Genomic DNA, 26,989 nt, shown 5'->3' on the forward strand with positions numbered 1-26,989 from the left:
GCAGTGGGGCACTTCGGGCCTCTAGGTGATTATTGTAAACTTTCCGGCTCAAGGCATCTGCCACAACATTTGCTTTGCCTGGATGATAAAGGATTTCCATATTATAATCCTTAATCAACTCCAACCATCTTCTCTGTCTCAAGTTCAAGTCAGGTTGGGTGAAGATATACTTCAGACTCTTATGATCTGTATAGATCTCACACTTGTTTCCAATTAGATAATGTCTCCAGATCTTGAGAGCATGGACAACTGCTGCTAACTCCAAATCATGGGTCGGGTAGTTCTGCTCATGAGGTTTGAGCTGCCGAGAGGCATAAGCTACTACCTTGCCACTCTGCATAAGCACACATCCTAGGCCTCGCCTAGATGCATTACAGTATACCACAAAGTCCTGATGGATATCTGGTAAGACAAGCACTGGGGCGGTCGTCAGCCTTTCTCTTAACTCTTGAAAACTTTTCTCACATGCCTACGTCCATTCAAACTTCTTATCTTTCTTAAGCAGCTCTGTCATTGGTCTTGCTATCTTGGAGAATCCTTCAATGAACCGGCGGTAATAACCCGCCAATCCAAGAAAGCTTCTGATCTCGGTCGCATTGGTTGGCTGAGACCAGTTGGCAACTGCTCCTACTTTTTCAGGATCCACTGCAACTCCTTCTGCTGTCAACACATGCCCAAGGAAGGCAACTTTCTCAAGCCAAAACTCACATTTGCTGAACTTAGCATACAACTTATGTGCTCTGAGCTTTTCCAAAACCACTCTCAGATGCTGCTCGTGCTCTTGGGCACTCTTAGAGTAAATCAATATGTCATCAATGAAGACTACGACAAATTGATCCAACTCTTCCATGAACACCTTATTCATAAGGTTCATGAAGTATGTCGGTGCATTGGTTAGACCAAAAAGCATAACTGTGAACTCATACTGTCCATAACGGGTCACAAAGGCTGTTTTTGATATATCTCCTTCACTTATCTTCATCTGATAATACCCTGATCTCAGGTCGATCTTGGAGAAAAACTTGGCTCCTTTCAACTGATCAAAGAGGTCATCAGTCCTTGGCAAAGGATACTTGTTCTTGATGGTTACTTCATTTAAGGATCTGTAATCCACACATAACCTTTGACTGCCATCTTTCTTCTTAACAAAGAGAACTGGTGATCCCCAGGGTGATGAACTGGGTCTGATGTATTCTTTCTGCTGAAGTTCTCTCAACTGTTCTTTCAGCTCTGCTAGCTCTCCGGCTGCCATACGGTATGGTCTCTTTGCTATGGGGGCTATTCCGGGGAGGAGGTCAATGATGAACTTAACATCCCGGTCTGGTGGCATACCCGGTAACTCATCAGGGAAAACATCCGGATATTCATCCACTACTGGCACTTCTTCAAGGCTCTTGGCCTCTAAGCTATACACTATGGGATTAGGTTTACACCCAAGTGTATGACAAGTTACTTGTGTCCCTTCATGATTTGTTAGGGTCACTGCTCTAGCTGCACAGGCTATGGTGCCATCATGCTGGGTTAACCAGTCCATTCCAAGAATTACATCTATCCCTTTGGACTTAAGCACCACTAGGTTTGCTAGAAAAACTACCCCACTTAGAGATATCCTTACCCGCGAGCATTCCAGCTGACAGATAATGTCGGCTCCGGGTGATCTAGTTACTAGGGGGTCTTTAAGCAGTACTGTAGGTAGATTATGCTTTTTCACAAAACTTGATGATATGAAATAATGTGATGCTCCAGAATCAAACAGTACTGATGCAAGAATTGATTCCACAAGGAACTCACCGAGCACATCTCCTGGTGCAGCTTGGGCTTCCTGGGCGTGGATGTGGTTGACTCTAGCACGCCCGAAGGTCTACTGTGACCTTGCCTGCTGGTTAGGAGCATGAGAGGCTCCACGATTGGCCCCAGACATTGCCGGTCGGGGTCCATTGATTGTGTTGGACTGCACTGACACTGCTTGCTTTGCCTTGCGGGGACAGTTGGCTATAAAGTGACTAGTTTCACCACAGTTGAAACAGGCCTTGCTGGTGTTGAACACCTGACTGCCACTGTTCTGCTGACTCTTGCCGTAACTCTGGCTGCGGTATGACGATTTCTGCTGCTGAGAGGAGGAGGCATGAGTTCTGAACTGCATGGTGGATTGAGGCTTCTGACTAGAGTAGACTGGGCGCTTGAACTTCTGAGATTTGTCTTGCTGCTGGGCCCTGAGAGCTGCAAACTTGCGCTTCTTGTCTTGACTCAGTTCTCTGTTGGCTTCTTTAGCTAAGATTGTCATGTTGATGAGGGTGTTGAACTCTGGGTATAAGTGAGGTGTCATCTGTGCCTTCAGGTTGCTTTCTAAACCCTTCTTGAACATGTTCTGCTTCTTCTTATCGGTGGAGACTTCTTCTGGTGCATAGCGGGACAACTCAATAAACTTCCTGTGATACTCATTAACGGTCATGCTACCTTGCTTCAAGTTCCTGAACTCATCTGCCTTAAGCTGCATGGTTCCCTCCGGTACATGATACCGGCGGAACTCCTCGACGAACTCTCTCCAAGTGATTGCTGCAGCATCTTCAGTAGCTTCGCAGTAGTTCTCCCACCAAGCCAAAGCTGTGCCGGACATCTGATGGGAGGCAAGGAGAACTCTGTCTCTGCCCACACAGTTGATTGCATCCAGCTTCCTCTGAATGTTCCTTAACCAATCATCAGCATCCATTGGATTCTCAGATCCTGCAAAGGTTAGGGGCTTGATTCTGACAAATTCTGCCATCTTGTTTGGAAGTCCTTGGGGCTGATGACGGGGCTAGTTTAAACCTTCTGCTAAAGCTATCAACAGACGGGTTTGTTGTGCCATCACTGCTGCCAAGTCAGGGATTGGTGGGTTTGGCATACTTTGACTTTGATGATTTTCCTCTTGATTTTCTGATTCACTCTCGCCATGCTGGCTCAAGTTATCTGCCACATTGTTGCTTGGTCGCTGCTGGTTGTTGCTTAGCTGCCTCTGGTTTCCAGTGTTCCTCGTGTTTACCATCTGTTTGAGGAGAGAGGAAAAAGCAAAAGCTGAGAGCAGATACTAAGGTTGTTTTGTTTTAAAACAAATTCTTTTGAAAGATCACAAGACCAAGTTCTTGCTTAGCACACAAAGAAAAACACACTCAAGGGCAAACAACCATGGCACAAACTTGATTTATATAAAGGGGGGGTACAGGTTACAACACTAGCGGGGACTACACGAACTACTCCATGACACATAAGGGGAATACAAAAGCAGGAGGGGTACAAAAGCATGACTCATGCTAGACTCGGACCAAAAGGCTTCATCCTACTTCCTCCGGAGCTCTAAGCTTCAGAGGGGTCGGTGACGTTGTCACTCTCCTTGGGAGGAGGGAGAGGGAGAGGGTCTTCTGGTGGAGTGAGGGGAGTGTACTCGTCTTCATCCGATATGCTGGGGGACCTCTGAGTCAGGGGGAGGGGTGCTTCTTCTTCTTCTTCTTCATGGGGTGAGGGTAGTGGTGGTGCTTGAACATGCTCCGCAAACTTCCTCTTGAGGCTTCCCATGGGACAGACTGGGGTTCCTTCAAGCACTAGGCATCCTTCCTGACCAGGGAGATGGAGAACCTTGCTTCTGGCACGACTAGTGAGATAGGCACCACTGATCAGGCGGTTGTGGCGATCTTCGGCGGCCTTTGCTGCTTCCTCCATTGCGACGATGCGGCTTTCGGCTTCTGCAGCCTGGGCCTTGGCTTCTGCGAGCTGGACGTGCAGGGCACTTGGGCGGGTCTCATCTTCTTCTGCTCGGCGGAGGCACTTCCTCAACTCGACTGCCTGCTGGTCATATAGATCATCCAGGGCCAGCAGATAGCGAGTCATGGCCACAACGGTCGGGTCACTTTCCCGCATCCCGAGACCTTCCAAGGTCTTCATCCTGGCCATCCAAGTAGGGCGTTCTTTCACCATAGGGGGAAAGAACCTCATGGAAGTGCGTCCGACAGGCCTCTCGTAGATCTGACAAAGGTGTCGTAGGGCCTTGCGGGCGACAGCTTGATATGTGTCTTTGAACCTGAACCCTGTGGTGGACACACACCAAGGCTTCTTGTCAGGGTAGTACTCGCTTGCTCCGACATGAACTGTCACTTCATAGCACTTGGTGCCATACTCCTCGAATTCCCGGCCAACATACTCCGGGTGCTCCATGATTCCCAGCTTGGTCATGACAGCGTACAACACTTTGGGAAAGCCGGAAGTGTCGAGGCAGTACTCGGTTACCCAACCAAGCTCTTCCATCTGCAGAAAAAAGGGGGAGGATCAGCGTAGTTTTAAAGAGTTTTTCAAAGGGAGGAATGAGAGCAAGAACTTTTGCAATATAGTTTTTATGAAAATACTACGTCCAGTCCTATGGTCTCGTCCTACAGCCAAGTATGGCTCTGATACCACCTGAAGCGCCCCGGGTTATCCCCGGTGCTTAAAACCTTTATTATACCAGTCCCTGGATTAGTCGCTGGTATATAAGAGTTTTACAACAGATAATATCTTAGTCATACACACGAGGGGGTGGTAAGCATAAGCCACCAGCCATACAGCACTAGACAGATGTGCAATATTAGAACAGACCACGACAGCAGAGTAAACAGCGAAGGTAGCATGACTGCATGCCACTCCACAGGCAACTCGGGTGCGGACGCGACCAAGCCTACTCGTCGGCCTCACCGTCTGCTTCGGTGAAGTCCGGATCGTCCCCTGAAAGCAACAGCAAGGGTGAGTACAAAAGTACTCAACAAGTCCCAACCCTTGCCCTACGGTAGGGGTACGAATACATGCATATGAGGATAACAAGAATAAGCTGTAAGGTTGTATTTTGCAGAAAGCTAAGTTTTACACATGCAGGGTTCATTTGATATAAAACAGTTCAATAATGCAATGTAACAATATTAGTAACATTAAGGGGTTTTTCAAGTTTTATTGTTGCCGGACACCCCGTCCGCAGCAACCCACGGCACCCGGTCGGACCTATATTCCAAAACAGGGCACACCTTGCCCACACACGCACGCTAGTTGCTGTGACCGAACCGTAGTTCGTCCATGATCGTGGACACGGCTATTCGAATAGGTTTACCTCTGCAGAGTTTGTACACTTTACCCACAATCTGAGTTTAACAATATTTCACCGTCGTGAAAGATGTGACTCAACAAAGTCATTACCCACCCCAGCATCATCACACTAACCGCCTACGGGATCTAGCCAGGGGTTCTTGACCTTAGCTAGGCCTACAACCGGGTCGCCAAGCTTGCATCGCCTGCACCTGCTCCATGGTTTTCCGCTGCATACCTGCCTAGACGCGATAGTAGACTAGCTGGTGGGATTTATGCTAAGTCCTGCCCATATAGGTCGAGTGGCTGTACTGAAATACTAGGTAGGATATCACATCAACTCGGTCCTTAAGCGAACCAGGGCGAACATCTCCACATGGAGTCTGCCATACAGACAGCACTCCGCACGAAGCCTATCACGCGGACAGCGCCTCAACTCCCTAGGCATCCCCGAAGGAATCCTTAGTTCACCCTAGCTCTAACCCAACTCAGATGTTATCCCTACCATACCAGCATGTTTAAACCATACCACACCCACACAACACCAAGCACCACGTTTTACACCTTTGAAAAACTAAACATTATTAAGGATGAAGTAACGGTACAGAGTATTATTCCTAAGCATGCTAGTACAAGGTAATCGCCTAAGTATAGGTAAAATGACTAAGACGATATCCTAGGTTTAACAAGGTTAAGCATACATGGTACAAACCAACGACTGACTAAGCTACATTAGGTTATAACTAAGGCAACAGTTTAAAATAAGACATTTAGTAAAATAGCATGCATTATATCGGTATAAAACAGCTGCTACGGGTTGTGTTTATAAATCTGAGTTCAATATGGTCAAAGGGAGACGGATTGAGACTTGCCTTCATCGAAGTCCTCGAGGGGGTCCTGCTCGAACTCCGGGGTTCCTGGCACCAGCTCCTCCTCCTCCTCGACGAACTCTCCGGTGTCTACGCGCGACAAACAACAGAATAAAACACAAATAAATACAAATAAAAGGTAAATAAATTTGGAAAATATGAAAAGGGTATGAATAAATAGAGCTTGAATTTAGATGAATATTGGCGAAAGAATCGTCGAAATCGGAGTTGAAACGAAGGAGAAACGGGCTTCGGAAGATTTAATCGGAGGTTAATTCGGGAAACATAAAAACGGAATATTCTGGGAATATTCCGGGCTGGTTCTAAAAGCTTAGCTCGATCACTGAGATTTGGCTCAAATCACTTTATTATGGTGGGGCCCACTAGGAGAGATAAGGTAGAAACGTGGCCTGCTCTTTGGTCTGAGTGCCTCTCAGTAGCTCGCTGAAGACCTTTATTGTGGTGGGACCCACTAGAAAAGATAAGAACGTGCTGCCTAAAGGATACGAGCAGAGCACTTCGTCTTCGTGAGGACAGCAAGACAGAGAGGAAAAGAACACAGAGGGAGAGAGAAGAACGGAGAGGGAAGAAGAAAACCATGGCTGGAAAGAAAGGCAGGGGAGAGGCAGTGAGAGGGGGTCTTGCCTTGTGAGCACGGGAGGGAGGCGGCCAAGGGGGCACAGAGCTCGGCACTGCCTTTTTATAGGCGAGGGTGAGAGGTAGAGCTTGCCGGAGAAAAGGACAGTGGCATGGACGGCCACTGTGCTCGGGTCAGCGGCGACAACGGGCAATCGGAGGACGTCCGGTGGTCAGCTCTTGCCGCGCATGGCTGTCGGTCGAGCTGCGAGACGTGATGGGCATGGCAGGGGAAAGGGCAAGGGGGTATGGCGGCGGTATGGTGGATGTGTACCGGCGGCAGGGAGCGAGGGAGGGGAGGACGGGCGAGGACGGTGGCCGGCGTACCTTAATGGCGGCCGTACGCGGCTTGGTTCGTGCAGGAGCTGTGCGTCCGTCGCCGACACGGTGCGCGGCGACCACGCAGAGAAGGAGAAGGGGGTAAGCTAGGCAAGGGCGGCACGGCAACTTGTCGGTGGCAGCAGAGGTGGGGGCTCAGCGGGGTCCACGGCGCACGCGGGAGGAAGGGAAAGAAGGAGGCGTGCTGGAAGGGAGGAGGAAAAGGGGGGAAAAGGATTTGGAGATGATTTTGCAAAGTTTTATTTGAATGCATTTTTGAAATTTAATTGGCCGAAAATTGGGATGTTACAGGTATTCATTCTAACCCCAGATGTCACAACTCTAGGATGTTAAGCCTATCAAGAGCACGTGGCTTTGATACCAATTGTGAGGATCGGTGACGTCCTAAGAGGTGGTGAATTAGTACATTTAAAACCTAGTTGGCTCCAAAAACTTCATAAGATAAACATATATCAAATTCTATCTAAATATGCTCTAAGTTTATCTAGTGTGTATACTCTACCACTTAAAGAGTTTTTACAGCCTATAGCCAATCCTAGCAAATTACTCTACGAAGATAAATACTCAAAGGTAGATGGCAAATATATAAATTCGGAAACATAAATAAGGTAGCAAGAGCAAACTCGGGACAAGAGATTTTTATAATGTGGTATCAATGGCATAAACATCACCCCTAGTCCACGTTGGAGCTCGACTAAGGATATGCTACTGGTCAGCACTCGGTCATGACTCTTGAGCCACAGATCCATCAAGGCAAGGTCTTAAGTCGGATGAGCCACCAAGCCACCATGGCAAGGTCTCATCACTAACCTCTCTTCCGGCCACTTGCCACCATGATCATTTTGGAGCTTAAGCCACAAAGGTAAGTGTCTTCGCGTCCCCACACAATCGTCTTGTCGCCGCTTCACACTAAGTCAGAGGGTCAACAAGCTTACTGGTGAGTCATCAAGACTTCAAAGTGCCAGCATACCTCTTGCTACAAGTTTGGATCACTCCTTGATCCCCTCTCAAAATTGTAGCACCTAGCTACACCTCTCTCTAGGCCTATAAGCACTAATCACTCATTAATCTTGTGCTTAATTACTTTAGCTGATCACTTTAAATACTTTGGTGGCTTGGATGTCTTCTTAAGTGTGTATGACCTTCCTCTAGACTCAAGCAGTATGTCACATCTTCAAATGACTGAGTGGAGGGTATTTATAACCTCAAACCCGCCAAATAGTCATTTTCCCAATGGCTTAGATAAGCTATTAACATCGGATGATCCGGTAAGAATAGTAGTACTAATACCGGATCATCCGATGAGTATAACCTCAGAAAATAATAGTTGGAACTCCACTCAATGCCTCTGTGAACATCGGACACTCTGATGTACCTTTGCATCCTCTTTGTGTATAATGCTCATGTGCATTCATCTTCAGAGCACCGAACCTTTCAGTGGGTTGTTATTCATTCTTCAACACTTGCAGTCACCTAAAGATGACCAAATGGGCCAATCGGGCCGGCCCGGCACGGGCCCAGCTCGGCACGGCCTGATAGGCCCATTTACTGTAACGGGTCGTGCTGTGTTGGCCCGCGTGCAGAGTCGTCGGCCCACGGCACGACCCAGCTTTCACCGTGCCGTGCCGGGCCGGTCCACGACACGGTCGGCACGACAGGCCTGGCCGGCACGGTGGAGGCACGATGGGCCCGTTTGGCACGACGGACCCGACCGACACGGTGGAGGCATGACGGGCCAGGTCGGCACGGTGGAGGCACGACGGGCCCGGCCGGCACGGTGGAGGCACGCTTGGCCCGCCAGCACTCCGAAAATAGGAAAAAAAATCAAAAATAATAGCTAAAAAATTCCAAAAAATCAATAAAAAATATAGAAAATAAATACATAAGAGCTTTATTGATTAGTTGCCTCGTTAAAAACCTTTTTATTAGAAGGAAAAAAGAGTATAACCTATGATTATGCTCCGAAAATTATATGATTTCATTACAAACCCCAGAATTTTGCTTGCAATATTTAATATGCTTCCTCAAGTGTCGCGTTCTTGACGTCTTGATCCATGAATTGAAATATGAAATTGATTTCTTGATGTGAAGTGGCTACTGGCTACTTGGCTAGCAACTAGGAAAAGAGAGATGGGTGGCCGATGAGATCACATGGAGTTTGAGATAGTATTTATAGGCCAAGACGAGAGGTAGGTGGGGGTGGGGCCGTGGGGGTTATTTTAAAAAAAATAAAGAAAAAACATGAATAAAATAAAAAAACTTAGAAATAATAGGGACACATGATTAATTCTAAATTGAGCTTTATTGATATGTTGCCTCATTAAAAAACCTTTCTAGCAAAGAAAAAAAGAATACAACCTAGCTCAGAAAATTTGAAATTACACGTTCTCATCAGCATCTAGATAAAAATTTTGGAATGATTCTTTAAGCTCTGTGTTTTCTGCAGTGTGTTGCATTCGTGCTTCAGCTTGTTCCTAATCCTTTACTATGATGAGTATTTTAATCATCTCAATTGATAGATTTGTTCTTCTCTCTTCGATTATCCTTTCAGTAAGACTGAAGGCAGCCTCAGAAGAAACTATAGATACAGGAACCGTTAACAAATCTCGCGCTAACAGTGAAAGCACTGGATAATTCGTCTTGTGCTCATGTCACCATTGCAGTATGTTGAAGTTTTCTTGTTCATGGCTGATAACATCACTGTCGATGAAGGTAGTTAGCTCCCCTCCGGATGTTGGAATTCCGGTGCTCGTAGACGATCGTGACGAAGAGTCTGAATTTCTTGATGAAGAACTTGCACCAAATATTTTCCCCCACGTTGTCGTCTTCTTACTTGTTGTGGGTGCTAGTGGAGGTCGTTGCAGGTGAACTCCGCCATACTTTGTTTCATATTTACTATAAACTTCGAATAACTTAGAACAAATATTAGTATAATAATTAGAATAATCATGGCCAAGAGCATCACCTAAAATTGCTAGAACTCTACAGGAAGCTGCAATTTTAGCTCTAGAATCTAAAATAAAGGCAAAGGCGTACAACAAAGAAATTTCTTTCCAATATTTTAAGAATTTAGATTTCATAGGAACTACACAATCTCTTAAAAGATTGTCATTTTTATAGTTGTTTAAATGAGTAGCAATTTCAACAATATTATACACTACTAAACAAGATGTTGGATAATAAACTCCTGATAAACTCACAGTTAAATCATAAAAAGATTCAAGAAACTCCAGTATCCTTTCAGCAACATACCAATGTGCTTTCGTGAGTAAAGTTTGACCCCCATGTTGATGGTAATGTGTATGAATAAACACACCAAATGTGCTCTTATATAGTATAATATTTTTAAGCATCAAGAAAGTAGAGTTCCATCTTACCGGCATATCCAGAGCAAACTTACGTGGACGCACACCCATTGCAACACAATACTGTTTATATGCTGCAATTCGTTGGTTAGAGTTCACAAAAGATACTGCAGTACGAAAATCATCTAGGTATTGCACCTCTTCAAACCGGATTTTACTATAAGATTGATGATATGACAAACACAACATTGATGTAACAAGAAAGATTCAGCATATGTACTAAACAACGGAGTAAGAATATCCATTTCTCTAGAATATGCACCGGCATTATCTAAAGTGATAGAAAATATTTTATTCGTGAGACCAAAGTCTACAACTACTTGAGATATTTTTTCAGCAATATTTTCTCTGGTATGTGTGTTGTCAATCAAACGAAAACCTATTATTCTTTTTTCTAATTCCCAATCATTATTAACAAAATGAGCAATCACACTAAGATAATCCTCTCTAGCTCTACCGACCCATATGTCCGAGGTCAAAGCAACTGAAAATGTACATGTTTGCAACATTTCTTTAAGCTTGCTACAACACATATTGTAGTATTTTACCATATCCCTACTAGTTGTCTATCTAGAAACATGCGAGAACTTAGGATTATGAGCTTGCTTAATGTAATCTTCAAATGCAGCAGACTCACCGATATTAAGTGGTAGATCCACTCTTGCAATGAAGCGACATAGCTCTTTTCGAGCATTGGCAGAGTCGTACTCCCAATGACGAACAGAGCCACCGGAGTTGTACTGCAACACCGTCTGCTTCATGGCTGCTCCACTCTTTCGGTTGCAACTTGTGGCGTGCCTCTTCAAGTGCCCCGTTCCACCCGAGGGCTTTGCAGATAATTCATGTTTGCAAATATAAAACCTAGCATACCTGACACTTAACCCATCTTCCTCTTTGTAGAACTTTTCAAAGTCTTGCCAAACTTTGGAAGTACCAGCTCTTGATCTTTTAGACCCGGTGCTTGCTAATGTGTGTGCACTTGTAGAGCCTGATGATGGAACTGCTACTGCATCACCTGCATGTGAACCAACCGGAGGTTCACCGTCGGGTCCATCATCACTTGCAGCACTGGTATCAAAGGGGCCGTTGTCCCCTGTGAGTCCTTGGAGAGAAAAAATCATGATCTATGAATGTATCATGATCACCGGCATCCATGATCAATGTCAAATGACACTATAAAAATTGCAAATATTCAAAGTTAGAAATAATCAAGTAATAAAACTAATAATAAAATAAGACTCAACAACGATGCAAAAAAATCACCAAGATTTCTTCAACTTCAAGACAGCAAGTCAACAGGATGACGGTTTTGGAATTGCTCGGATTTTTTTGCAACAATTCAAACTAATTTTGCCAAATTATCACTAATTCTCAAGAACTTTGAGACAAGAATGAGAGGAGGAAACAAGAGAGAAAATGGTATTGCTGGTGTGGAATGGAAGGGCAGGGTGCTTCTCTATTTATAGGTGAAAAATGGTGATTTTTGCAAAAAAAAAAATTGAATTTTTTGGAGCTAAAACGGTCACAAAATGGCTATAAAATTCAAAAATATCGGGTTAACAGGTTAAACGCGCTTAACCCGTTAACCCGTGTGCCCCCGCATGCCGGTCGGGCCGTGCCCCGCGTGGTGGGCTGTGCCGTGGGCCGCCGCGTGCCGAGCCGGCGCGGTGGGCCGTGCCGTCCTGGGCTGTCACGTGCTTGGGCCGTGCCGTGCCTCCTGGGCCGCCTCATGCCCGGGCCGTGCCGGTGCCGGCCCGACTCGACCGGGCTGTGTCGTGCTTGGGTTGTACCTACAGTGCCGTGCCTCGGGCTGTTCCAGTAGACACGGCCCATTTGGACATCTTTACAGTCACCCATGCAAGAAATGCTCCGGTAATATAATCCAATATGTACAAACTAAGCACCAGCCTATCCGGTGGGTAGATTTTCAGTCTTCTGCATTTGCATTATTCTCTACAGGAAATACTTCGGTGTTACCCAGTGCAAATCATCGAACTATCCGGTGAGATCCTTAACTTTCTCCTAATTGTCAGAAATACTCCGGCGAGTTCATCACACAGAGCACCATACCATCCGTTGAAGTCATCAGCGTTCACTTTGCCTCTGGACAAAATACTTCGGTGAGTTCAACCCCCTGAACACCAGACCATCTGGTAAGGTTAATTCTCCTGAGACTTCTCTAATTCAATCAAACTTTGTCCTAGCTATAGTGGCTTCTAAATGTATTGCATCTATGAGTCCTACTAACATATATTCTTGATAAACATGTTAGTTCCAATGACTATGTTATCATTAATCACTAAAATCACAATCATGGTCTAATATGACCATTTTCGCTACAGTGGTTCAACCCCCTAGGGATGAAAAAAATCCCCTAATGTTTTTAGGTGGGCTTGGTAGAGCTGAGAAAGACATTGCAGTTGAGAGAACTGAAGAATGAGTGGTGTATCAATGGATAAGGGTGGGGTTATTTGTAGTGGCTGGGGCTGCTGCATGGACTGAGTGCATGGGCTTGCATGGGAGCTGGAGCATAGGATTCGCTATGAAAGTTAAAAAATTGTGGTATTGATGCTTGATAGATATTCCTTGCGAAAGTTGTTGCTTGGTGTGATAATTTCATTCTGCAAAAGTTCAACATTGATTTATTGCATGGCGTCCTCCGTCCTATGGTTGTAAGGCCCGCTGGGGACGTGGACGTGTGCAGCTGCGTCCGCCCACTCGTCCACCCATGCCTACAACTTACCATCCAAGTTGCATCGTACGTGATACCCTGACCCTTCCTCATCATCTTGCAAGACGAAGTTACGATTACGGAAATGAAAACATGCATAGTAAAGAACCTGTAACAACAAATACTTACAAGTGAGTGTTGTCCGTTGGTCGTCACGACATGGGGAAGTGCTGGTGATACCCGAACTGCCTGAGCACTCTATCCGAGTAGTAGGGCTCGTCATGACGTCGAACACTAGTCGTCGTAGCGTAAGCCATAGAGCTTGGTTAAAAGTGCATATAGGCCCCATAAGTGGGTTTTGATGGTTGACGACAAACGATTAAGGGACTAATATGTTCAATGAGTATTTGAACAGGTAAAAGACCCAATAATGAAAGCTAAATGAAGTTAGCGATCCCAAAAAATGAAGAAAGAAGATGACACTTGGTTACTCCTATTGTTATAGCATTTTTTTCTTTGAATTAAATATAGGAATATCGTACAATTAAGAGGGATGGAGTGTTGAAGGCTTTGCTATGAACTTAGTGCTCAAAGTTAATTCTTAGATGAGAGATACATTTCACGTACACGGACACTTGGGTTTAAAAGTCCTGTTGATATCAGAAGTTTCAATGGGTTATATCGGAAGTTCAGATCTCAGTCCGAATGTCCAGTGTGTTTAAATTTCTAGCGCTTGGGAAGTTTTTGTTTGAATTAGAAGTTCTGATGCTTTAGGTTGGAAGTTTCGATGTGAGCTGGAATGTCCGATGTGTTTAAATTTCTAGCGCTAGGAAAGTTTTCGTTTGAATCGGAAGTTTCAATGCTTTAGGTAGGAAGTTCCGGTGTGAGTTAGAATGTTCGGAATTTTCTCAAACCTTAAGTTCTCAGCTTGGTTTTACCTTTCGCAAATCGGAAGTTTCGATGTGTCAGATCAAAAGTTCCGATACGTGTATATATCCAGATTTGGTTTGAGTAGAGCAAGTCAATGCTGTTACTTTGCACTGATCAGAAGTTTCGACCATAAAATTGGAAGTTGTGATGTGGAGTGAAAAAGTGCATAATGACTAGTTTTTGGTGGGTACCCTATAAATACCCCCCCCCCCCTCTCTTCTCTTTGGGCTGCTGATGCTTTGACAGAAAAGAACCTCTCTAGAGCCCCAAAGTTCACCACTCCTCTCCCTTGCTTTGTGGTACATCTTGAGAAAGAGATTTGAGTGAGAGATCTAGTGAAAGTGAATTGTTTTCATCTTTGAGTATTAGGATTCATCTCCAAGTATTCTTCATGCGCATTTGTTACTCTTGGACATTAAGGTCTCCTAGACGGCTAGGAGTCACTCACGAGCCATCGATTCACTTGTGGTGCACCATGAGAAGTTTGTGAAGGCTAGATTCTGCCTCCGAAAGGTAAGGAAAACCAAGCCGATAAGTGCTTTGTGCAACCTCACGAGGAAAATGATTGAAAGAGACCCGGCTCAAGTGCGATCGAGCCCCTCAACGGAGATGTAGGATTCCCTTAAGGATCCGAACTTCGGGAACAAATTCGTGGCGTCTCCCCGCTTTGGTTATTTCTCTCCTCTCATGTGATTTCGAGCAATTCGTTTAATATATTGAGTTAGACTTTGTGCTTGGTAGTTTTACTTCAAATTGAATAGCATCTTATCCTGTTGCATCTTGCATGTCATAGTTTAACTCATCGGTGCTCGTAGATTTAGCTTTGTTTGAAATCCAGGCAAACCGAAGTTCTGATCGTGAATATCAGAAGTTCTGGTATAGGTTAGAACATCTGATCATCTGGATCAAAATATCCGATATCTATTTCCGCTTTGCTATTCTGTTTTATTATTTGAAAAATGGTCTATTCACCCCCCTCTAGGTCGTATCTCGATCCTTCACTAGTCCCTATGGCATAAGTCAAAGAGGCAAAGAGGCACACGCATCGTGACCGCCTTGTGGTTGTATGGTGTCCAGCGCACGCTGTCTGTCTGCAACTGGTCAAATATGACAACGAACTGAGGGTACGAAGAGCGTGTCGTCGCTGTCATCCACCTCGGCTGCATGAAAAAGAAAAGTGTTAGGCACATAAGTGTCAGGAAAGAATAGTATTGAAAGAAGCGTGTTAACTTGTATTGCTTACGTTGCGTTTGCACCAAAGCAAACCCATCACAGGGCCGTCCACTGTGTCATGCAGGGCAAACTTTTTGGGGAAGTAGAAAGCCTCGTCGTACGAGCTTAGATGCGGGCACCCTATGTCGGAGCGCTCGTACGACCACAAGGTTAGGAGCAAAGGGCAACTTGTGATCGACTCCAAGTCACTCCTCCTGCTGCAGGCCTCGCACAACTCTTGTTACATCTACGCTAGGACCGTGGGGCCCCAACTGTACTGAGGGACCTGCTCCAGGGGATGTCCATGTGCGTGCTGGTGAAGAGGACCCACCTGCACGTCACCCATCGCCCGAAACATGCTGCCTCGCGCCTCCCACCTCCCCGCGTCGCTCGCTCATCGTCACCGCCCGCTGTGTACGATCGCGTGTGGGAGAGAAATCGACGACCGTGAAATATATAAAGATTTGTCAGCATACGGAATGCCGACAGGCCTAACGTGTCACTTGTCGGCATTCGAAATGTTGACAAGCAACTATACTTCATGCAAAGCCTACGTGGTACCCCCGTTTAGCCGAGCTCACTATCTGTCGGTATTCCATATGCCGACAGGTCTCCGGGCACAAAGCCACGTAAGCTGTCGGCATTCGGAGTATTGACAGGTACCTTATCGGTATTTCTCGTGCCGACAGATACCTATTGTTACAATTTTTGAATTTGATTATTATTTTTACAATTTTTTAATAAAATAATATTATTAAAAAAAAACGCTAACCTGCAACCCCAAGCTAGCAAACCTTCTTTCACTAGTAACGGAACATTAGCTTATTTATTCTTTCTCAAAAGTTCAAATTTGAAAATTTGTTTTGAGAGATTACATCCCAAAAATTTCCCAAATTCGCTGAAAATTGACCATCTCATGTGTTTGTGGGGGGCGGGGGGGGGGGGGGCGTGCGGAGTGGATCCGATTCTCTTTCTGAAAATGGTAAGCTAAACATGGGTCTATATTTTTATCGAAAGGCTCGGAACAATGCCAACTTATGTATTAATAAGAAGAGAAGCAATTACATGCGGCAGTGATGCAAAATTAAGGTGCTTGTTCGGTTGTGACCGAGCAAAAATGACAGTAGAAAATTACTCATAAGGAATTGCACAACCAAAAAACTAGAGAAGAGAACACAAACTGATTATTCGCGAAGTATATGGGCAACCAGTTTTGCGCCGACTGAGCACAAGTGTGAGCTTCATCTTGAATCACAAAGACCACTTGATGCAATTGCTTCTGGTTCTCACTGAAAACTTTGTCGTTCCTCTTCCGTCAAATGCTCCATATTGTCAGGATGGCCAGCAAACGGGTCCCTTTTTGTTGTAGCAGCAGGTAAGCCCGTAGTTAGTCCCTCATACCAATCCTTAATATATTCAGTAACTTGTCAATTTGTTGGTGGATGACTCAGCCAGCCAGTCCACACACTAATGGCGCTCCGTATTGATCGTCTTCCAGACATTCTGCAAAGAGATGATGAGCCGTTTCAAGGTTGCGACAACACAATTGGCAGAATTAGCAGTTAGGCCATTATTTCTGGAGCTGCAGCCTGTTTGCCAAACTACTACGCGGTTTAGTAGTAGTAGCCGAAGGAAGATTTTGCATCTGGAACGAGCCCAGTTCTGCCAAACTGTGGCCGGGAATTCATATTGCATTCCATCTTCAAACTGAGCCTGGGTCTGTATAGGCGACATGTGCTACTAGATTTCGAAGAGCAGACTGAGGTGGGCATATGAAATCCATCTTGTATAAAGACTTCTGTCCAAAAAACAAAAAGCATAAAGACTTTGTGCATAGTGGTAGTCTGTATTTTCAGTAATATAACAATGTTCAAAAGTGCAATACTTTTATTTTCAGCAATCCATCACTATTCATTCTTTTGAACCTCAAATTCGTAAAATAGTTCCCTACATTTCCACCGCCCTAAATGGACTACTCACGTGAGTGTAAAATCCCAAAAAAATCATAAGAATATTATTTATTTAATAATGATTAAATGCTCTTCTAATTAAAATCAATTTATAATTAAATTAAATCTGGAAGGAATATTCCTCCTCCGTTGATTATTTCCTGAAATTAGGCTAACCTTTTGGAGCCCATAACTTATCGTTTTAGCTTTAAACTTTCGGACTCAATATATTGCCCTTTGGGATCTTGCTTCACACTCAACTGAATCAAGTTTCAAAAATAGATGTTTGGAACAAATAATTTTCTCTAATCCAATGCCACATTCACCCCCTTTCTAGAAGACTGAGAATCTGGAGTAAAAATATTTGGCTTCTCAATAGTAGGATTTGCCCATTGTTCGCCAAAGTTGTTGGACAAAATTCTATGCAACATTGTTGTAGATGTTTCTCATGCAGCACTGCTTGAACCGTCGTCACCTGTCTATAGCGTGGATCTCAAAGCAGTGAATGTGATACAAATAAGAAATTATCGTGTATACTCATTATTTGATATATATGTTTAGTGTTGAGTGGATGTTTTAATATATATATTAGGTCAGATGATAGCCATACAGCGGTACCATAGGAGACGTTTACAACATCACTACATAAAAAAAATTCCATGTCATTGGAGGGGAATACTCTCACTTTTCAATGGACTTTTAATTCTACACAAATGGAAACTCGGAGCGTCACCGTGGAAGAGGATTTCGGAGCGGCCAAAAGCTCGGGAAGTAATGGACGGTGGATGGGACGTCCGAGCGAACGCGTGGCCCGACCCACAAATCGTTGCAGCAATGTACCAGAAAATACGAATTCGTATCCATGATGATGATGGGCTTAAAAGGCAAAAATTAACAATAGTAAGCCTCCTTGCAATAAATTTTTTTGTCCGTGCCTGATGCCTTTGGATCGAACAACCCACCCGTCTAAGAACATGTCTCGAAAGCAAGAGTTCACATAATTTTTTGTAGGAATTTCACAGGTAATATTCAATTCCCATAGAATAAAAACAAATAAGTTTTCCATGTTTCACATGGGGCTTAGTTTATATATTCTATGGGTTTACCATTCAACCAACATTTGAATTGGTTGCAGCCTAGAGATAGATATGGAACAATCCATATATATTCACTCTAGTTCAACTTGCATAACTAACTTAGCAATATGAGTTGAAAAAAATAGCTAGTTAGTTAATTAAGATAAATTAGAGAGGATACATAAATATCATTGATGTTTCACCCTCATCCCTATTGTAGCTAATATAGAACGACATAACACGACACAGAAATATGATAACGGTTTACGAAATCCTTCATACCACACACACGTTGTCACGCTAAAAAAAAAATCACAATATTTTGTAGATGACTAAACTCACATTTATGTTTTACTTTTTCTTTTGAGAGAGAGATGCGTTTCGTTTCAGCTTATCCAACATTTCAAACGACTTTGTAGAAGAGCCAAGAAGTCAAAATGCAACTTTATAGCATAACATTACGATGCATAGGTGATTAGATCGCAAAACTAGAGGCACAAATTGATGAATCTAAGTATCCACTGATCTTTTTTTAACTAATTATATTAGTTTTTTTAAGAAAAATAATGCTACTGGTTAAACTAAAAATAATCGGTAGGTAATTTAAATTCACTAGTTTACACCCATACATAAAACCATCAAATCACCGAACAATCCAAGAATAATTGATGCTTACAAAACAAATAAGAAGACTCTCTCCACTAACATCCCTAGATCCACATTGTATGTCCTCCCAAGTTCACCCATCCCTATCTCCATCTCCATCTCCATCTCATGGCGTAGCCCCTGCACCACATGCCCACTATACCTATATAGATCGCTTGATTTTCTCTGATTGTTTTTTCCTAAACTGAACCCTTTTTGTTGAAATTAGCTTGTTTCACGTTAATTTCATATGAAATACAAACTGTCTTTGAATTCTTTAGGGCTTAAAGTCACCACTTCTCTTCTAGAAAAACATAATGCATTCAAAGAAATTTTATAGGAACAGATCTTACAGAAAGATTCTCTTTTATACATGTTACGTATTCCGTTCTTTTCTTTTAATTACACGTCCTAATCATTAAATTTAAAAAAAAAACATAAATTAAAATCTTATAGAAGTCTTTGTATGAAAAGTCCTATAAAATTTTTCTCGACCCATCCATCCATCCGAACGCGAGTTATCTCGTGCCTGCCCCGCGGTTCTCCTCCCCCGCATCCGCCCTACCCCCATGGCCGCTCTCCTCCGCACGGCAGCCGCCCTGGCGCAGCGGCCCCTGTCCGCCCGCGAGCCGCGTCGGCCGTGCGCGCAGCTCGCCTGCTCCCGGCGCGCGACGGCGTGCGCGCGGCCGCTCCGGGCGCTGCCGCCGCCGACTTCGCGCGTCCTCTGCCGTGCCGCGGGCCGGCTGCGGCGGCGCTTGGGCGCCACCGAGGCCGACGAGGCCGCCCAGACGGCGACGGAGGTGAGGGGGACGTTCTGTATATAGCACCCGTAGGTTTTGTTGTCTCATCCCTCATTTCTGATGGACGGACGGTTAGTTTAGTTGTGAAGAAGAGCTGCTAGATTTCTGATGTAGTTAGCATACCTGATGGAATCGAGATAGCAGAGCTGAATTTGGAACGACTTATTGTTCATTCAGAGAGTACGCAAGGTAGCATATTGTCTGTTAAGTGATGATATGATCTGCAACTGCTCTGCATTAACATCTGATCACGAATTCTTTGCCCTTAATTTGTTTAGTATATATTTACTGCTACTCGTTAGGTAGCTAGCTTGTTCAGACAGCTTTTTATTGAAGCTATAGCTATCCCTTTTCTCCTATGTTTCAGTTTGGTGGCTGTAGATACACGAGTACTGATTTTGGGGGAATGGCGGAACCTTTATTTCTGAGTTGTTTTATGTTCAGTTGGAAACCTGTTGATATATGTTTTTCTGCATTTTTTTTGGGTGGTACGAAGATTTCGCCGTTGCATTCTTTTACAGCTCGATAAACGGATCCTGGTTAGTCATCGTTAATGATTAAACGGTCAAATTTCGCCTTTAAGGAAATCCTGATTTGGCAATTCAGATGCAATACTTAAATTAGCTATCATTGTTGCCCACACTACTTGTATTTTCATTGGATACTCACTAAAATTCTTTGTTATGTTGATTTGTCATCCATATTCAGTATAACCTCGTCTGCTTGTACGCCCATTAATCACTAGAACCTAAATGTAAATGTTATGAAGTTTGATCAATGTTTAGACTTTAGAGTGAGTATTGGATATGACTTCTGTGCAGAATGGCTTGCTGGGAATGTCCAAAGTTTCCCTGATATGCAATCACTGACTATCTGTTGGAAAACTAGGGCGGATAACTAGGTGCTGTTCCTTAATTGGAAAACTATTGGAAAACCTTGGAAATTTAGGGTAACAACACTGATGCCGCACCTTTATTTACTGGAACTTGCAGTTACTTGTAAACATATTGGTCATGAAACTCTGCCACTCTGATAGTGTGATGGCATAGCTGTACCCACATGCATGCCTGTGTGCCTGTGCTTATTCATGAAGATCCTTAGCGTATATCAAGATATGCAATTTAGTTGCTTGAGGACATTGATTTATTGTATTTCACTAAAAATGCTATCAAGTTCTTAGTTTTCATATTTGTTAATTTTGTTATAGGGTAGTTGGATTTTAAAAATTACAGACCGGAGTCTCCATTGTAGCTTTAGATACAGTAAGATGACCTGATCTGCATAACACATTGTACGATAGTTAAAAATTGCAGACTGTATGCTAGGACAGGGATGCAATCTTTTTAATACCTCAATGCTTTTTGCAGATTACATGACAGCAACAGAACTTAAAAGAAACATTTTCTTATATTTGAGGTTGGAAATTTCTCTAAAGAGTTGTGTACATGAACATTGTCATACTCATACCAACCAGACGAACACTACAAGATGGCATTGGTGCAACAATATCTTGCTTCGCTGTGAATGATTGTGTAAAAGTTAAAGAAGTTGATTTTATAGCTATCGTATCTGCATCCATGCACAGAGTTTGTTGGATGTTTGAGTTTTTACTTATGATGATTTTTTTTTTGATGCTGCAGGAGGATTCAGAAACGGAAGTCACTGGAGACAGTGCTTCAGATGATGGTGCTGCGGGCACAGATGAAACTCCCTCTATTCTTGTGACAGCACTGCAGTCATACAAAGAAGCCCTGATTAATGATGATGAAGCAAAAGTTGCTGAGATAGAGGCCTTTTTACTTACTATCGAGGACGAGAAAAACTCTCTTGTGAACAAAATCACTACTTTAGATGCAGAACTGGCAACTCAACGAGAACGTATCTTGAGGATAAGTGCTGACTTTGATAATTTCAGGAAAAGGACAGAAAGTGAGAAACTTAATATGATGACAAATGTGCAAGGGGAAGTTATAGAAAGCTTGTTGCCTGTTATTGACAACTTTGAAAGAGCGAAAACACAAATAAAGGTGGAAACAGAGGGAGAGGAGAAAATAAATAATAGCTACCAGAGCATTTATAAGCAATTTGTTGAGATTCTGAATTCATTGGGTGTTGAATATGTCGAAACTGTTGGCAAACCATTTGATCCTATGGTAAGCTAGTATTAGCAACACATCCTTTAAATTAAATCTTAAGATTTCCATGTTCCACTTAAACTTTTCTTGTTACACTGCATATCCATTCTTATATTTTTGGATAATAGTTCAGTGGAAGCAGGCGGTAGGGGCTATTGACTATTTGACTTCTGCTACAGAAAGGCTAAATGTTTATAGGTTTCTTTTTCCATCTGAGGATTTGCAAAGATAATTTTGTCTTAAAAACTATTCTTTTTGCACCATCTGTTTCAGCTTCACGAGGCTATTATGAGGGAAGAATCAGTGGAGTACGAAGAGGGAGTCATCATCCAGGAATTCAGAAAGGGTTTCAAACTTGGCGAAAGACTACTACGCCCGGCAATGGTCAAGGTGTCTGCAGGACCAGGCCCTGAAAAGTCTGGAGATGACGAGCCTACGGAGGTTGAAGATAGCGTAGCACCTCAAAGAGTTGAAGATATTGAAGACGATGGTCCCGATGATGGTGATGCCGAGTAATGGAGCTTAATTTCTGAATCAACAAGAACAGGTCCAGAAATTTTGATGCTTTTCTGGAGTGTGCCAAGCAGGTAATAGGATAGTACCAATTGTTAAAGCCAGAGTTAGATATTTGTCTCCTCAAATTTGTGTTGTTCCTTCTTGCTGCTGACATGGGGTGTTGGTATTGCCTCAAATTTCTGTTTCCTCCGGGCGTGGCCGCCGTTTAATTTCTTGCGCTGAGGACTTTTCTTGGTTCATTGATGCAACCACATGATATTGTGAGGAGTAAATTGGTTCAGATCTACAATTTGATCCTTCCCTATTTGAAGTGCCCAGGATATTTCGCTGCAACACTTAATTCCTTGCGCAAAGTTTAATCAAAAAGCATAATTCATAACTAAAACAGATTGATCGTGTATAATAGCTAGCTTTGGATCGGGATTCGGGAACGCTGAATCGAGTGTAATTTGAGAGCAGCTGTCCATGATGGAGATGAGATCAGCTAAAGAAAAACACAATGCATGATGGGGAAAGGGTAAAACCGGAAGGCCCAGCCCACATAGAATGGCCACCGGCCCAAGTCCACAGCACATGTGGGCCTTAGTCCATGTAGGCCCAGCCCGGCTCACCTCCACTCACAAGCGGACCTACCGTGCGCTCTATAAAAGAAAAACCGCAGCCGTTAGGGTTCCTCTCGTCCGCCGGCTTCGCCCCGCATCTTCCCGCAGGTAAACCCGCCCGCCTCCTCCTCCGCTTCCCCCCCGATTCTCTCGTCGGCGCATTTCTGACTCATGTTGCGGCGCTTTCCATTGCGGTGGCCTGTGAAATCTTAGCGTGCGTAGTCCATACTTTGGCCTGGTTAGATTTGATACCCATCTCAGTTAGCGTTTATGTTTGCTAGGGGGTTTACTAGACCTCTTTTTGGTTCTGTTCCTGTTTAGCTGAATCGCCTATCTCTTGTATTGCCAAGAGAATTCTTTTTAGTTTGCTTGTTGTTTCGGTTTAGCCCTTGTTTAGATTTATGTTCCAGATTGTGCAAGGGAACTTCTGCTATGTTCAATGGTTAATCACAGGATTTGGGGTGGATTTTTCCTATTGCTAAATCCATTTCATCGCTCAAACATTTGCTATTGGTTGATCCGATGCGGTCGAGGATTCCCTTTTTTTTTGTGTCGACAAGCTCGTACACGAGTTTAGGTTTTTTATTATGTCTTTATACGAAAGATAGTTTACCATAGCAGTTCCAACTGCTACGAGGACAGCTATGTATCTCTAGACCTCGAGTTATTTATACCTCAGTCAAGCGTGAGCTAATCAGAAATTTAGAATTGATGTTTAGGTCCCTTTTCATGTCATTAACTGGTGGACATACCATGTAGTTATCTTCATACACTTGATCAGTATTATTTTGTATTTGAGTACGCTTTGTTATTATAGATTTGGCATTCTTCAGTAGTGTTTTTCTATTTTTCATTACCTACCTGAAACGCCTTATCCGTTTGTAGTTTTATGTTGTATTCTCTTGTTCTTTTTTGTTTATTAAATTTCTTCTTTGCTTCCCCATTTTGACCAGGTAAGCACTAAGCAGGTTACCCTGTTGAGAAGCCCCAATGGCACCTAAAGGTATACAAATTCTTTTGGCCTTGTTTTTTGTCTGAACCTCATGTTTTGTATATGTATTGTTCTTTGAATTCATCGCAGTATTTCACTTGATTTGCTGTCTTGAGCTAGTACTACAGTAGCAACATGAATTTGACGACCACCAGCATAATTTAATTACCATCGTTACTTTATTTCGATGTTACTATTATATATTTGTACTACTGAAAACAGACCTGATGCTCTTTACTGTTTGTTCTATGCTGTTGGCAATGTTCAAGTCAGGACTTCTTTTTCTAAGAGTATGGTGCTTGAAATTATAGGGCACCTTGTTTTTTATCACTTATGGAATGCTGATTAATATATTTATCTGGAGATGCATCTCCTGTTCTGGACTGTGTTACCCGGACACCCGTGTCCAAAATTTTTTGCCGAGTCGGACACTCGTGTATCCGTGTCGGATTCCGACACCCGTGCCGGATTCCAAGTACTATTTGGCGTGTCCCAAATTTTTTTGCCGAATCGGACACCCCGACACGAGTCGGACTCCGACACCCGCACCCGTGTCCATGTAACACAAGTTCTGGACTGATGTCTCTTGTCTTCTGTTTTAAAATTGTCTAGCGCCTCTGAAGAAGGCTGATAGCAAGACTCAAGCCTTGAAGGTTGCCAAGGCGGTTAAGTCTGGGTCAACCAAGAGGAAGGCCAAGAAGATCCGCACATCCGTGACATTTCACCGGCCAAAGACTCTCAAGAAGCCGAGAGACCCAAAATACCCAAGAGTCAGTGCACCAGGGAGGAACAAGCTTGACCAGTACCAAATCCTCAAGTACCCCCTTACGACTGAATCTGCGATGAAGAAGATTGAAGATAACAACACCCTTGTCTTCATCGTCGACCTCAAGGCAGACAAGAAGATGATCAAGGCAGCTGTTAAGAAGATGTATGACATCCAGGCGAAGAAAGTCAACACTCTGATCAGGTAAGTATCTGACTTGCATCTTTTCAGATAATAGCCCAAGGTCCTCATCTTGCTTGATAATCTGAACAAATTTCTTGTTTCACAGGCCTGATGGGAAGAAGAAGGCTTACGTGAAGCTTACACCAGACTATGATGCTCTTGATGTGGCCAACAAGATCGGCATCATCTAAATGTTTGGGGGTTTGGTGTGTCAGTGAGTTGCAATTTCGAGTTTTGGTGGGCTAGGTCTTAATGTTTGGACAGAATCTCATAGCTAAGCCTAAGTACCCTTTTTCTGCTTGTGAACTAGTACTGACGATGGAAATTTGCAATATTCGAGTTCTGCATTTGAATTCTGTTGTTGGATGTTTGCACTTTTTGCAGTATGAGGCTCTATCACTACCTTGCAGATTCGCAGTTTTGAGTGGTATGGAAATTTGTGTTCTTTACACACTATCAGAAAGTTTCTTAGTACCAAACTAGACATGTTACTATCTGATTTCCTGCATAAGTGACTACTGGTCTGGTACTTGGCAGTTGGCAGATTATTGGCGTAAGTTTTGCCACCCCCAATTACAGGCAGCACGGGTAATGGGCACTCAGTGGGTGACCCTGTGACCCACCCACGGTTACAGGCATAGCAGCATGATTGCATGATTTTATCAACACACTTGCATAACAACAGTTTAAGATAATAAATTTGACAACACTACACAAGATATACTAGAAATGGTTCATCATTCCATATAAAGTTTTGCTCACCACAAAGACAAACTAGAAGTCCAATGTCTGACATCACTGAATCACCAATTCACCATCATCCAGCAAGTTTAAGTTGTAGCATAAATACGCCACCAGGTCATCCAAAAGGCAGCACAATGTCACGATTACAGGTTCTCGGCAGCAGCCGCATCACAAACAAAATGCATCACCAGGTCATCAAAAAGGCAATACAACGCCCACGATTACAAGTTCTCGGCAGCAGATGCATCACACATGAGTTTGACACAATAATACACTAATAGTTCATGACACTTATAACTACTAAAGAATATATTAGAATTGTTGCACTGCATTGGAGCACATTGATGCATTCTGTGGACCGGGGGTGGCGGCCGAGTGGAAAATTGGATGGGGAATCAGGCTAGGGTTTCTATTTTCTCTCCCCTCCCTCTTTTTTCGCAATGCCAAAACGTGAATAAAGCTGAAACGCATGTGGTGACCAATGTGAATAAACACGAGGACCTGAGCAGCGTGGGCGAAGACCATAGGCATGTGACATCATCGGTTATGACACAGAAAGCGATGCTGCAGCTTGAGGGGGCGATGTAACGGTAGCTCGTGCCCGCTAGCTAGAGATGGCAATGGATCAGGTCTGGGTGGAGAAAAACCTGTCCACCACAAAACCCGAAAGCTAAATTCAAATCTGGACTCATAAGGGTAATGGGTGGAAATCGCCACCCGAACCCGTGCCTGTTGGGTGCTAGCGAGATTTCGGGCACCCGTCAGATTTATTCAGTTTTTAATTCTTCTCAGAAGATAAAATCTCCAACTTGCTAATTTATTCAAACATCATGTGGTACACTTCATGTACACCCGATGAACACTAAAAAATGTATGTCACTGAACAAAATTAAACACAAATTCTTGCACCAAAAAAAATCACAAAACATCAAAATCAGATGTACAACCTAGTTGCTGACAGGAACAGATGGACAATAATCGGCATGAATTCAGATCGACCATGTTGGGCATGGAGAGGTCGTCGAGCCCTCACGTATTATATATTTTTAAAGTAAATTTTATAAAACTACAATTATTTGTATTATTGTAACATAGAATTTTAATTTTTGAAGTATATTTCATAAAACTACAGCTACTTTGACCTTAAGTAACAAGAAAATACAATTTTTTTGCCTGATCTCACTCGACAACCACATATATACCACATGGCATGATCCCATTTGTCAACCACACATCTGTCAAAAAATTATAGTTTCTTGTTAGGGTCAAAATAGTTATAGCTTTATGAAATAGTTTTTAAAAATTATAGTTCTATATTACAATGGTATAAATAATTATAGTTTTATGAAATTTACTTATATTTTTATGACCCCAGGGAGAGTACCTTCTCGAATCTCTCTATTCGAAGTCCTAACCTTCGTTGCCATTGGCTGGGTGAATGGAAATTGTGATTTATTGCTGAAGTAGTAGAACAACTC

The 26,989-nt window shown here is 43.4% G+C and overlaps 2 protein-coding genes across 2 annotated transcripts; both read left to right on the plus strand.

The window, feature by feature from the left end:
• The first annotated feature begins 19,274 nt into the window (after positions 1-19,274).
• On the plus strand, positions 19,275-22,529 carry LOC133919277 (uncharacterized). The gene is made up of 3 exons (XM_062363631.1): positions 19,275-19,574; positions 21,215-21,727; positions 21,983-22,529. Exons 1-3 carry the CDS (start codon positions 19,344-19,346, stop codon positions 22,223-22,225), a joined length of 987 nt encoding a protein of 328 aa, XP_062219615.1. The 5' UTR covers positions 19,275-19,343; the 3' UTR covers positions 22,226-22,529.
• Positions 22,530-22,831: 302 nt separating this feature from the next.
• On the plus strand, positions 22,832-25,120 carry LOC133919278 (large ribosomal subunit protein uL23-like). The gene is made up of 4 exons (XM_062363632.1): positions 22,832-22,935; positions 23,781-23,830; positions 24,431-24,788; positions 24,874-25,120. Exons 2-4 carry the CDS (start codon positions 23,818-23,820, stop codon positions 24,956-24,958), a joined length of 456 nt encoding a protein of 151 aa, XP_062219616.1. The 5' UTR covers positions 22,832-22,935; positions 23,781-23,817; the 3' UTR covers positions 24,959-25,120.
• The last annotated feature ends 1,869 nt before the right edge of the window (positions 25,121-26,989 follow it).

Source organism: Phragmites australis, chromosome 5 (genome assembly GCF_958298935.1).
Source record: "Phragmites australis chromosome 5, lpPhrAust1.1, whole genome shotgun sequence".
NCBI classification, from domain to species: Eukaryota; Viridiplantae; Streptophyta; class Magnoliopsida; order Poales; family Poaceae; genus Phragmites; species Phragmites australis.